This window comes from Drosophila busckii, chromosome 2L, assembly GCF_011750605.1.
Source record: "Drosophila busckii strain San Diego stock center, stock number 13000-0081.31 chromosome 2L, ASM1175060v1, whole genome shotgun sequence".
Taxonomy (NCBI): Eukaryota; Metazoa; Arthropoda; class Insecta; order Diptera; family Drosophilidae; genus Drosophila; species Drosophila busckii.
This window is the reverse complement of record NC_046604.1, coordinates 18,499,617-18,513,403: the sequence shown is the minus strand read 5'-3', so window position 1 is coordinate 18,513,403 and position 13,787 is coordinate 18,499,617. Positions and strand designations below refer to the sequence as shown.

Sequence of the window (13,787 nt, the reverse complement as noted above, 5' to 3'; positions counted from 1 at the left end):
ATTTACATGCTGTTAGCGATTTACGCGCCCAATGCATGTTAATTTGAAATTGTTTAAGAACTCGGTATATTTATTGTGCAGTACTCACTTTCACTATATTAACTATTCTAAATCTTTGTAATTTTTTTCGTCACTTTGAAAACAATACAATACAAGAAAACGAAGCATCGCTTGCTATGGCTACCAACCTGCGTTGCGCTTGGACAGCACCACCTTCTGGACATGCTCATCGGCGGTGTGAATCGTGTGCGTGCCGCCGGCATGACGTGGCACGCATTTGTTAACAGGCACCGTGGGACCCAGCGCCTTTGTCCACGCATTGGTGGAGTGCGGGAACTCGTCCTTGCGATAATAGCCCATGATGCCGGATTTGCGTATTTGGCCCAGTTCATAGGTGACCAGCGGCCCCAGACTGGGCGTGCCCTTGGCAGTGGGCGCAATGGGCAGCTTGGAGCGCTCCATAGTGCGCATGACGCACGGCGTATCGCAGGAGAGGCACGCCAGCTCCTGCATAACCTTGACGCGACCGGCGGCGGCGGCGCACTCATCATTGGTCATCTCCATGTACTTGTGTAGCGCCTCGGCAATGATGGCCACACGCTTCTCGATGAGATCGCGGAAGTCCTTGAGACTCAGCTCGAGCGAATCAATGCCCAGCGTCATGCGCAGTCCGTCGATAATCTGGAGCACATTCTTCTCGTTCATGTTGATGATGTGGCGCACTTCACAGAACTGCTTCTCCAGCCGCTCCTTGTACTCCTCCAGCTGCTCCAGCGACACCTTGGTGGCCAGCTGCGGAAAGTCCACCTTCTCCGCCAGCAGCAGCTCCACATCCGACTTGTCAATCTTAATCTCATCCAGATGCGCCACCGAGTTCTTCAGCGTAGCTATTTGCCCCACCGCCGAGTTCAGCTTGGCCAGCATGCCCTGGTTGGCCTCCATGTTGCCCGCCGTGGCCAGCTTGATCTCCCGCACGGAATTCTGCAGCTCCAGCATCATGTCCATGAGGCGGGAGGCGTCCTGCTTAAGCAAGGCGGCGGCCAGCTCGTTTACCTTGTTGGTCAGTGCACAAAACTCGGATTTGAGCTCCAGCAGTTCGCCCAGCATGCGCTCGGGTGAGTAGCAAAGATGCTGCTCCAGTTCGACTTCCTCCTCTGGCTTGGCCACCTCCGAGGAGCTTTCCACCTCCGCCGCCACCTCCTCCTCCTCCGCCTCAATCTCCTCAATCTCCGCCTCGCCGCTGCTCCAGCTGAGCGACACCTCCTCATCCGTCACCACCGTCAGCACGCGCAGCTGTCGCGCTATGTGCCGCAGCAGCTTCATGCGATCCGGATTGGGCTTGCGATCGAGCAGTAAGTGCGTCACATTGTTCAGCTGCTCCATGGTCAGCTTCAGTTGGCCCGTCATGGAGCTGATGTAGCTGGAGAACTCCTGATGCGCCTGCTCCTTTTGCAGCTCCACCTTGGACACACGCCGCTCCAGCTTGGCTATGGTGCCGATGACTGTGCCGCTAACGCGCTCTCCCGACTGCTGCTTCTCCAGGCGAGAAGTGCGCGAGGACACACGCGAGGGCTGCGCGCCAGAGTCTGGAGCTACTGGCTCCTCAGCTGCAGATACTGCGGGCTCTGGCGCTGTCTCCGGCTCTGGCTGTGGCGTGGGCGCAGCTTCAGTACCCTTTGCAGTGTCTGGCTCATCAGCTGCAGCTGGAGGCGCAGGCTCAGGCTCAGCTTCAGCGGCTGGCGCTGCCTCCACTGCTGGCGCTTCCTCCGCCGCGGGCTCAGCAGCTGCAGCAGCTTCGGGGTCAGGCTCAGCTGGCGCCGCTTCTGGCGCAGCTTCAGCCTCTGTGGCGGGCTCATCATCATCCGCGCCAGCAAACAAACGATACTTGGAGGATTTGCCAACTAAGCAATGAAAGCATTGAAGCAAAATAAGATCGAGGCCAATGGCAAACTTACTTAGACTGCTCTGCAGTCGCATATTGGCCACCAGATAGTCATCCTGCTCCACTACCTCATCCAGTATTTCCAGCTTCTGCGCAAAGTTGGAGAGCAGCACATGCAGCGCATAGAAGTTCACATGCCCCGACTCGGGCGAACCAATGGCCACATCAATCAGATCCTTGTATGTGAATAACATTATAATAACTAAATACGCTCAATTGTGTTAGATCCGATATAGTAGAGTATATAGTATATGCTATGGCTTGTTTAGTATTATTCGAATTTTGTGGCAACCCTCAAATTGTAGCTATATATTTTATATTTTAAACAGATCAGATTTTTCACGACTACTGTTTGGTACCGAAAAACGAGAATGAACTGTCAGCGCTCCCGGGGCTGTTTGCTTAGTGAGTCTCGAAATTAAGCAAATGATATTGTCTGCCTGGCTTGTTCAGTTTAACGAGTGCACACTGTACACAAGCAGCTGCTGCAGCGCGCACAAATGTATTAAAGAATTAATAGCAGAAGTTTAATAAAAGCGGCAAAGTATTCAAAATACAAATATATTTCTTTTAATATTTATAACATTGAAATTTAATTGTAAATTGCCAAACTCCAAATAACTTTTTAATTTTGTTGTGCTAAAATATTTTGATAATGCTGCGAATTCAAATATTTTTTTAATATTTATAACATATGTGAAATTTAATTATAAAATGCAAGTTAAAAGCTGCCAAACTCAAAATATCTTTTTAATTTTGTATATATATTTTTATAATATTTATAACATATATTTAACTTAATTGTAAATTGCAAGCTCAATGCTGCCAAACTCCAAATAAATTTTTAATTTTGTTCTGCTATATTTTCAAAATGTATAAATTATTGCAAATTTTAAAGTCTGATGCAGCGAATTCAAATATATTTATTTTAAAACTTAGAACATATGTGAAATTTAATTATAAATTAAATAAAATAAATAATTATTAAATAATATTAATTGGTATAAATCAAATGTTGCCAAACTCAAAATTATTTTTAATTTTGTTCTGATAATGCATAAACAATTGCAAATTTTAAAGTCTGATGCTGCGAACTCAAATATATTTTTTAATACTTATAACAAATAATAAAAATTTTATTGTAAATTGCAAGTCAAAATATCTTTTTAATTTTGTTTTATTAAAATATTTTCATAATGTATACATAATTGCAAATTTAAAATATATATTTTTATTGTAAATTGCAAGTCAAAATATCCTTTTAATTTTGTTCTATTTTCTATTTTGTTCTATTCTATATTAGAAGGTGTAATATTTATTTATTTATTATATAATTGGATAAGTTATAGCGTCATATAAGTTTACTCATCTCTAATACGCACACGCACACGCTCGTAAATTGAGCTTTTTGATTTTGGCGCTAAAGCTTTCTTCACTGCCTCGACTTGGTATCGCTTGTCGGCGTTATCATTGCCGCAACGACGCTTGTTGCTTCCACTACACAACTAGCTACAGCTACTAAAGTTACCGTTAATTTCAATAACTAGACGCGGGCGCGTGACAAAGTTTTCGAAAAATAACACACTACACTACACTTGTGTCGTTCTGAAGTTTTCCTTGTGCACTCAAGTGTCTAAATAAGAAATTTGCATAAAAATGTGCTTGTGCTACCATGCGTATGCGCAATAAATGTGAAAATTGAAAAATGTGTGGAATTAATGCATAATTTATATATAAAGTGTGAAAAGTTTATAAATAAGCAAACAAGAAATTAAAAAAAAATAAAGTGAATGCTGTGCTGAGCGTAAATTAATTTTTGTTTGAAACTATTTGTGTAACAATTAAATGGGCAAATGTTTGCCGACGTAAAGAGCGCAACAAATATTTCAAAATGTTGGCATACCTGAGTGCGAGCTAAAGTTAATAACAAATAGCGCAGCAGAGCACAAGCTGCTCAGGTAAGTTCGAAAAAAAAAAAAAATGTAAACTATTTGTGCAAAATATATTTGTGATTGTTTCATTTACTTGGCAGCTTATATACTCGATATTGATAAGATAGCAGCGCTAGAAAGTAATTGCAGCAGACAAATGAATACCCTGTAAATAAATTAAAGTTTATTTTAAAGTAAATGTGCATTCAATGGAATATGTATGTGTGTGTGTGTGTGTTTAATAGTTATCTAACATGCTGTCCAAATTGAACTTTGATAAAATATGGGTGGGGGCTGGGCCGACTGGCTGGGCTGACTGCATCAATAAGAATAAAGTTGGCATACGACAACGTTGAAGTGCTTGAGACATAAAATTTATAGAATTTATAAATATATTGAACTTATGGCACTTGCTCACCCCCCTCTCTTCCTACACTCATCACACTCTTTACTCTTTACTCTATAAATTATGTTTGTCTTTATGACAGTTAGTTACTGCCCTGGGTTGGCTTTTCGATTTCTTGCGTATGTTTTTATTTTTCTTAGATTGTGCGCGCGGCATTGCGTATTTTTGTTTTTAATATTTTGTTGTTGTTGCTGAAATTAAGCAGCGCCCACTTGAATTTGATAAGCAAGGCGTCGCCATTTTCTATCAATTCGATTAATTATCGAAAACTACGCACACGCATAACAGAATATAGTAGACTATACTATATGTTTGTTTGTTTGTTTGTCTGGCTGTGTGCAAAATACTTATAAACATATGTACTGATACTCGCAGAGCTTTGCCCTTCGTGTGTTTACAATATAAATACGATATATATATAAATTATATTTTAGTGGCCAACAGCATGTAAAGCATTCGCACATATCGTAATTAGGCAGGCAATTTGTATCTAAATAAAACTCGAACCATCACTGATAAGTGCCAGGTCATACATCTTTGCAATTGTTTACGCTTTAACTATAAATAAATTGTTTATTATTTAAATTATTTGTTTGCATACGTAATTTGTGTATGAATAATGTTGAATACACACACAAGAGTTCACAATCGTTTTGCACTGCACTTAATTAATTATATTAAAGTTCATTAATTTTCAAACACATTTACAGACATAAATCAATTAAATCACTAATTTAATTTCAATCATATTTACGCAGGCAAACAATCAATAAGAGCTTAGCAATAAGTTGAAGGATTAAGCGTTGTGGCAAATTTAAGCTCAGGCAGCTTAAATTTAAATTTAAATCATACTTAAATATAAAGCAATTTGTGCAATTATAATTGCATTTAAACATTACACATACGCAGCATAAGCCACTGCAACATATTTAAAGCTTTCATTTTCTTTTTTAAATCATTTAAACGTTTGTATGAATCAGTTGTGTAGTTTTTGCTGTTTTATTTCATTGTTCGTGACGGCTTATTGAATTTATGGCAAGTCTAAAGCTCAATGCGATTTGAAAGTCCAAACGCAAACGAATTTCGTCGAAACGGGCTTATCGTCCATGTTCAACAGGTTGACATGGTGAGCGGGACGGACTGAATTTTGATATCGAACGAGCTGCAAAGCCACAAAACTCAACTAAACTAAAATAAATCAAATGTGAAACCATAAAACTCACGCTACAAACAGTTATACTACGCCTTATGTTCCACATGTCGTATGTGTAATGTTGCCAAGCAAAGGCGCAACAAAGCGAACACGCAAACAAAACAAATCGTACTTATCAAAAAGACACAGAGAGAGGGAGAGCGAAAAAAGTAAAAATAGTACGATAACGATTATAAAATGCGGCGCTTCTGCTGCTAAACACAAAACACAAGTCGCAACCAAACCAAACAAAACAAAACCAAGAACAATAAGCAAAAGCTCAACTGTCAATTGTCCAGAGACAAGTCGAAGCCAAAAGTAATGGAAAAGCGGTTACTACTCATAAAAATCAATTGGCGAAGAATGCTTAAGTACAATCGACTTAACTTTAGCATAAGTCTGAGTACAAAAATGGGGAAAAACTTTTTTGTTACTTGCAGCTGCTTAAAAGTTTTGTATGTACAAGAAAATGTAAAGCCAGCAAATAATAAATTAAATTTATAATTGCTAAAGCCAGCAAATTATAAATTGAATTTATAATTGTTTGCTTTAAATTAATTGCGGCTAGTCTAATTTTTTGCTTGTGCCTATGTTGCGTATGTGTAATTTTTAGGCAGCACATTTATAATGTGAATAATTAATAATAAATTCCTTTAAGAAAACTAAGCGTTAGTTATTAGTTTTATAATTTTATAACATTTTTTGCTTAATATTTTTGATTTATAAATAAATCAGGGGCTTAACTTATGGCAAGTTACTATCAAGTCTTTTTACTTATATCTCAACTAGGTCACTAATACATACATGTGCGTGTGTGTGTGCTCAACATATCATAAAATTGCTGACATTGGGTTGTCAATAGCGATAAGGCTCTAAAATCGTTTACTACGCTTTAGCTTCTATCGACTTTTTTCTTGCAGTGTCAACAACAACACCAATTGTTAGTATAAATAAAAAAGAATTTAATTTAAATTGTAGAAATTGATAAACTCCCATTGTTGTTGCTGTTGTTGTCCGCTCTTGACGGGCAACAATTGAACTTTGATCTTATCAGTGCGCTCATTTATTTACATGGCAAACCCTTAATACCGATTTGAAAGTGTGTACAAAAATCAAAAAGCGTGACTAGCATGGCCAACAACAGCAACAACAATGATATCAAACTGATTAATGATAAGTTTAATGGCCAACTGGGATTCACAGTAAAAGCAGCAGTGCCAGCAAATCGCCTGTTAATGCAACATGCGTCGTCCAACATTTATTTTTATTGAATTGCCTTTGGAGAAAGTCCACGCCGAGTGACGCTTATCATGTCATTGTCATAGTCTTTGCTAAATTTGTTTAATGCATGAGCATATTATGATAATGCTTTATCCTTTGCTTCCTCTCGGTCGCTTTGACAGTTGTCAGTGGCAACAAAGGCTGAAATGGCATTGCACATGGCTGTTGACATGAGTTGAGTTGCCGCTGATGCGTTACCATGAAACTAACGCCACAAAGCGGAAAGGATGTGCACAATTTAAACTCGCAATGTTGAAAGCTGAAAAGGCAAACAACCCACAAACAAAGTTAAATAAAAATGCGCATTTCTGCAGAATTTTATTTCAGCAAAAGAGAATTACTAACTAGACAAAGTTGTTAAATTAAAAGCAAATTACTTAAGGCCAGCAGATGTGCATTAAATTAGTTTGCATACTTTACTCTGTTATCAACAGGCCTAAAATATCTATTTTAACTTTTTTAACAAATAATTATTAACACTTACTAAAAGATTTATTTTAACGTTTTTAACTAACACTAACCCAGACCTGATTGAGTTTTTGGGTTTTCCCCAATCCTTGCACGAATGTTGGGTTCCCATCTATAAACAAATACATAATTTTAAATAATTTTTTTAAATTATTTTTTAAATATTTTATTGTACTAAGTGCAAACTCAATCTATAAACCAAATACATATTTTAAAAAAATTTTTTTAAATTATTTTTTTTATATTTTTTTTAATCTTTATCGTCGACTGTTCATAGTTGACATTAAATAAATAAAACACAGTAATGAGTTAAGCAACAAAAATTGTGCTTAAAAGAAAAATAATCAATAAAAATTATGCTTTATTTTTGGCTAGTCTTAGCTTCATCAATGCTGTTAAAATTAGTTTATAACTAATGTTTTTATTTCTGTTCAATGCCTTAACATTGGCAGCAATGTCCATTGACTAAGCTTAATACTAAGAATTAGACTTGTGCTATATTTTCTATTGAAATTCACATGGCTTACTAACTTTTATTGATGCTACAAGCAAAATTGATGTAGGTTAGTGCTGCACTTGGTTGCTAGTGTGTGTAAAGTGGCGACTAAACTGTTGTCAGCTGTTGGCTACAAGTGACGCAGCAAGTTGATGCGACTACTGAGTTATGAGTTTTCAAGCTTTATTTATGATTTCTATAAAGAAATAATAAAATACATTTCTTAGCTGTTGCTTATTTGTCTAAGATTTAGATACGCTTTAGAAAAACGCGCAGTTTGCTTATATATATGGGAGGCAACTGCTGCTAATTTCATCAGTTAAAGTTGAAAGCGCGAGCTGTTCTATAAAATATTAAAATTAAAATGCTGCTGCACATATTTGAAACGGGCATTTTTTTGCCCGCATATCGTCGACAATTGCTGGTGACACTCAGTGGTAGGTTTTCCATGGAAAAGCAATTCAAAGCTGCATAAATTCGTATTGTTCGATCAAACAAATATTTTATATGTTAGCTATACTCATAACCTTTTGCCATGGCATTGGGCTGGGCTGGCTGTCGCCCATGCTGCCGCGACTGCAATCGCCGGAGCAGACGCCGCTGAGTTTCGTCATCGATGTGCAGGAGGCTTCGTGGCTGGGCGCGCTCATAAGTTTGGGCGGCGTGACGGGCAACTTTTGCTTTAGCTTCATAATGAATCGTTTTGGACGCAAAGTGGCGCTTTATGGCTTAGCGTTGCCCCATACGGTACGACCCAGTTGAGCATTTGGCTACCATTTGGTTAACTTTGTATGTTTGGCTTGCAGTGCATTTGGTTTTTGCTCTACTTTGCCACATCCATTGAGTGGCTGTATGTGGCACGCGTGTGTGCAGGACTCACAGGCGGCGGCACGTTCGTGGTGCTGCCCATTTTCATAGGCGAAATAGCAGACAATCGGTGAGTGGCATGAATTGGGGCAGTGTTCGCTCATTTCACATTTGGCACTTGCAGCATACGCGGGCGCTTGTGCTCCTTCTTCAATCTGGCTATTAATACGGGCATTATGGTGGGATTTGTGGTGGCTGCACATGTCCCGTATCATCTAATACCACAGATTGTGGTCGCTTTGCCATTGCTCTATTTGCTGCTGTGCCTGCGTTATCCGGAGACGCCACAGCAGCTGCTGCGCTGGGGCGACGAGGCTGCTGCGCAGCGTTCGCTCAAATATTATTGCAATTGCAGCAGCGTTGCGTTGGACAAGGACGCGCAGAAGCAGTTCGAGGAAATGCGTCAGGCCATTGAGCAGCAGCTGAAGCAAAGCAATGGCTTGGGCCTTAGCTGCGCCGATTTCTGTAAGCTCCAGCACACGCTTAGCTTGGCAATCACTTCACTTCTCTCTTTTGCTTATGCAGGCAACAAGCGCGCGCTCCAGGCCATACTAACTGGACTGGTGCTCATGATAGGCAACATCTTTACGGGCACTTTCGCCTTCATCAACTACATGACCAGCATATTCGAACGTGTGCACACGCAGCTGCCGCCAGATACGAACACAATCATCATTGGCGCTGTGCAGATTCTGGGCACACTCGCCTCCATTTATCTGGTGGATCGCTATGGGCGCAAGCTGCTGCTGATTGTGTCCTTTGCCGGCAGCGCCTTTGGCACCACTGCCTTTGGCATCTACGCCTTCTATGCTGAGGAAACGTCTGTGAATTTAAGCGCCGTTTCGTGGCTGCCACTGCTGCTCATGGCCATTATTATATTTGTTGCCAATGTGGGCATCATTTCGGTCACCATGGTGGTGCTGGTGGAAGTGTTGCCGCCAAAAATACGCGCAGTTGCCACCAGCGCCTGCCTGGGCAGCTTGAGCTTCTTTGCCTTCACCTCGCTCAAGACTTTTCCCATTATGATGGCCACTCTGGGACTGGCCGCCACCATGTGGTGCTGCGCCGCCGTCTGCGCACTTTGCCTCTTCTATGTGGTTGTCTGGCTGCAGGAAACCAAAGGCAAATCCATGTACGAATAAGCTGTAGACTAAGTAAACATAAACACTAAGTTAGCTGTAAATAGTTGTACTAGGTAAATATTTAGCTTGTTGGCCAGCACAAATATAAAATTCTAAAATATATTTCATGATTAGTTTTGAACGCCCCAAGGCAATCAATACAAAATGCATCCAGCACAGCTCAATATATTAAATAGTAGCAAATATGCTGGCAGCTCGTTCCATGCTCCATGCTCAACTGACCTGCCAGCCTCATACTCACTGATCAGCCGAAGCTGAGAGCGACACGCGCCGCCGCCTTTCTGCTCAGAGAGCACTCGTAGCTGTGGGCGGGTTGGGTTGGCTTTTGTTTTGATTGCAATAAACGACATATGCACGCTTTGAGCCTTAAGCGCAATTGTGGTCAAAGCATTGAAGCGAATACGTTTGTATATTTTATTTGATTCTTTAGTATTTAGCTGTAGTATAAATATAATATAATAAACATAAATATTTGCAAGCTAGTTGCATATCAATTGCAGTTCGCAACACTTTTTGTTTTAAATTTGCTTAAATTATTCAAGTTGAGTTGATTAGAAAATAAATCATTTTGTTTCGAACTTATACATATTAATTTAGGCTCAGTCGGCATAATTAATTAGTTATAACCAACCATATAACTTTGCACATTTACGAGCGTTGGCTTTGCGTTTATATTACATTAGAGTTAGGGACATGGCGTCGTTGTCGCGTTAAACCAAAATAAACGAACAACGAACTAAACGAACGGTAGTTGGCAGCCATAAACATATTCTGACATGGCTTTATTTATTACCCCCAGCCAGCCAGCCACACAGACAGACAGACAGACAGCCCAGTGCACTGCAGTGGCAGTAACAGTGTTTGTCATTAGTAGCTGTTAATGTCATGTCAACAATTAGCCTTAGGGCTCTACCCACACTCAAGCGCGCACACACACACACACAGATAGAAATTAGTGCGGTAAGTGTGGCTGGCAGTCGCATATCGTGTGACAATTCTAATAAGAATGGCGTCATTAGCTCAAAGTACGCTCGAACTCCTATGCAAATACACACACACACACGCGCGCGCAGTTAGCTGGATGCAGCTAACTTTTAAATACCCTTTGATAAGCAAACCGCAAAACTTAATCGCACACAAGTTGAATTATTGAATCGAATTGCATTGCCAAGTATTAATTATTAACTTACTAGTAATATTGATTGCAGTATATATCAATTATATATTAGCAGCAATGTTTAATAAATGTAAATTGACTATATAAATAAATAATTAAATTAAACGCACATACAAAATTCTAAGCATTGTAAATCGACTCTTAAGCTTACGCCCTGAAGTAGGCAATGCTAATATTTTGTTTATATAAATTGAATTTACAACCATAACAGGCAAGCTGGAGTTAAAATTTTTGGTTACGCGTTGATTTATTAAGAGTTCATAATTGAAATATTTAAAGCTTTTGTTGCATTGCTGGACTACAAGCAATTTGCTTTAATTAAGTATACGCAACGTGTTGCTGTGCAATTTTTAGTGAAAAACGCGCTCGTCGGCTCTTGCTCTTGCGATAACAAAACAACAACAGCGAACACACTGTACACACAACTTTTAAGCCAACAGTTTCTACATGCACGCCACATGCATTAGTTGTTTGCTTTATAGTGCTGGCCTGCTGATGTTGGCTAGTAGCGCATTGAAACAACAACTAGCAAAAAAGTTATCTACAAAATTTAAAAAGAGCTGCTTCATAATAAAAACAAAGAGTTTACGTTTCTATTTGCACAGCAGATATGACATTGAAAGTAAATAAACAAAACTTTTTATGAAATATCTGTCAAAATCGCATGTTGTGGGCGTGAAATTTCAGTTTTAATAAAAAGTTGCAGTTTCTGTGTATAGCAAGCTAACAACTTCAACTTCTATTTATGTTTTCATTTTATAGTTGACTCTAATGCGATTACGTTTTTGCTCTTACACAAACGGTCAACAAAATAAGATTTATTTTTATCAGTTTTTTGTTGTTATTCTTGCCATAACATTGCTTGAATGTATTTTGAATGCACTGTGGCGCGTGCTAGGCGTTGTCACTGCAAAATACACCGAGTGAGTCAAATTCAATTGCTATGAATTTGCATGTTCTGCGCACTGGGGCGTATACGTATTTTCCCAAAACTGGCCTAATTAGTACTCTGTTTGTATTGCGTTGTGTCGTCCATTCGTTGATCATTTCATTATGTATCAGGTTGCTTTGTCACTGCATCAAATTACAGTCCATATAACAGGAAATCCCATGGAAAGTCAACAACAAAATGTTTTTGGCTTTAAGAAGTTGTTGGTAATAATATTAAAGTGAAAGCTTTTACATCACTGCAAAACACACATCAAAATTGTTTTTAATTAATTTTCCATTGTTCTCATTTCAACAGCAAATGGCAGCTCAAACGTATTGCAACAATGAGCAAAGATTTTTTTAAATATGTTACGTTACCATTTGATTAGTTGGCAATTTGTATTGCTATCATGGTCACTATTATTTTGCATGCCACGCAATGCAGTTGGAATAGGAAACACGACTGTGGAAAGCATCATAGCACCCGCAACAAATCAAATTACAACAATCACAACTACAACGCCAGCAAAGAGTAACTCAACTGTGGCTTACACTAATGCACCCATTGGTAGAGTTTATAGAAACAATATGAACGTAAGTAGTGTTCACAAAACAAACTTTACAGCTTGTTTAAATTAATTAACGCTTCTGTTGCATGTTGAACAAGAAGCGCTGAACAAGTTTAACTTTGCCTCGCACGTGTCTTGATCTTAAAAGAAAAGATAGTAGTTCAACATGCATAGCTTACCGGTCATTTTAATCAGTAGTTCCTCAACGATGCTTATATATCTTTTAAATTTTCTTAAATGTTGCTTGTTGATCACAAAAATAGAGGTAATACTATAGCAATAATGATGTATCGACTTAAAAGAGAATAGCAATTATCGATATTGTAACGAGTGATCTGTACTCACATATCTAGCAAGCTATGCCAGCGCTAATTCGGAGAAAATGTTCAATAAAACGGTTGCACTTTAAAACTTGTAATTGAAAATCTGTTATAGAATTTAATAACTCTACATTATAAAGCTAATTTATGCCAAATAAACAAATATCTAATTCATTAGGATGATTTTGCCATGATCAAATAGGGAACTTAACCACTGTGCCCTGCGGAATCGCTTTCAAAACAACCAATTAAAAAATAAATTCAATCTACTTATGTTCTTTTCCATAGCAACAAAAGCCAATGGGCGAAATAACCACGTTGAGCACAAATGTGACCTTATATATGAAAAAGATACTACGCTTGCAGGTTGGCTGGCAGGACAACTTGCCCAATGGTAAGCAGTGGCAAAGCTAGCGATTGTAGTTCTATCACGTAAGCTTGTTTTTTTTTTCTCCAACAAAAGGAACCACCTATAATGTGCTGGTGAGCGCTGTGAACAGCACACGCTGCCCGGATGCGCCGTGTAGCGAGTACACAATCAAACAAAAACCAAGGAAATTTATTTACCTGCCCCAAAACCCCAACCTCAATGTGGAATCACTGGACTGCAACTACATGTTCGGCTGCCAGTACATTGTGACTGTGGAAACCTCGAATCTATTAGTGCGACGCTCTATGAACGTATTTGTCCCACGTAGGTGTAGCTATTCTTATTTGATTATTGCTCTTTGACGTGCCGTGAATGCGAACGTTGACGCTCATGTCGGCTGAATCGTACTGTAACCTCATAATTGTTTCCAACTGCAGATTGTGTAGAGAACAAATGCTCCTGCCAGCTGACGTCAATGCCGCCGAAAGTCCAGGCAATCGCCAAGATGTCAACAAATGATAGCATTAGCATACGCTTCAATATTTATCCTAGCGAGCAGCTACGCAAGCAGCATGATCAGCAGCCGGAGCATGTGCTGCAGGCTTATAGTTTGCAGCTGAGGTGAGTAATTTGTTTGGCCAAATTGCAAGCTGCAAGCTGAGCTACTTACATTGTGTGGTTAGGATTAATGAGGAG

General features: G+C 39.4%; 3 protein-coding genes across 3 annotated transcripts in view; 2 read left to right on the top strand and 1 right to left on the bottom strand.

Moving 5' to 3' along the window:
• Window positions 1–49: 49 nt before the first annotated feature.
• On the bottom strand, window positions 50–2,309 carry LOC108597351 (translation initiation factor IF-2). Its single transcript, XM_017983862.2, has 2 exons — window positions 1,956–2,309; window positions 50–1,901 (listed from the first exon to the last, which is right to left on the bottom strand). Exons 1-2 carry the CDS (start codon window positions 2,134–2,136, stop codon window positions 181–183), a joined length of 1,902 nt encoding a protein of 633 aa, XP_017839351.1. The 5' UTR covers window positions 2,137–2,309; the 3' UTR covers window positions 50–180.
• A 5,737-nt stretch (window positions 2,310–8,046) lies between these two features.
• LOC108607616 (facilitated trehalose transporter Tret1) lies at window positions 8,047–9,827 on the top strand. The gene is made up of 5 exons (XM_017998529.2): window positions 8,047–8,153; window positions 8,231–8,463; window positions 8,523–8,653; window positions 8,708–9,048; window positions 9,109–9,827. Exons 1-5 carry the CDS (start codon window positions 8,081–8,083, stop codon window positions 9,723–9,725), a joined length of 1,395 nt encoding a protein of 464 aa, XP_017854018.1. The 5' UTR covers window positions 8,047–8,080; the 3' UTR covers window positions 9,726–9,827.
• Window positions 9,828–12,420: 2,593 nt separating this feature from the next.
• Window positions 12,421–13,787, top strand: part of LOC108607614 (facilitated trehalose transporter Tret1) — an 8,044-nt gene continuing 6,677 nt past the window's right edge. Inside the window, exons 1-4 of the mRNA XM_033294956.1 lie at window positions 12,421–12,426; window positions 13,010–13,115; window positions 13,185–13,415; window positions 13,529–13,712. Of these exons, the coding sequence (XP_033150847.1) occupies window positions 12,421–12,426; window positions 13,010–13,115; window positions 13,185–13,415; window positions 13,529–13,712 (527 nt within the window). The remainder of the gene's footprint in view (window positions 12,427–13,009; window positions 13,116–13,184; window positions 13,416–13,528; window positions 13,713–13,787) is intronic.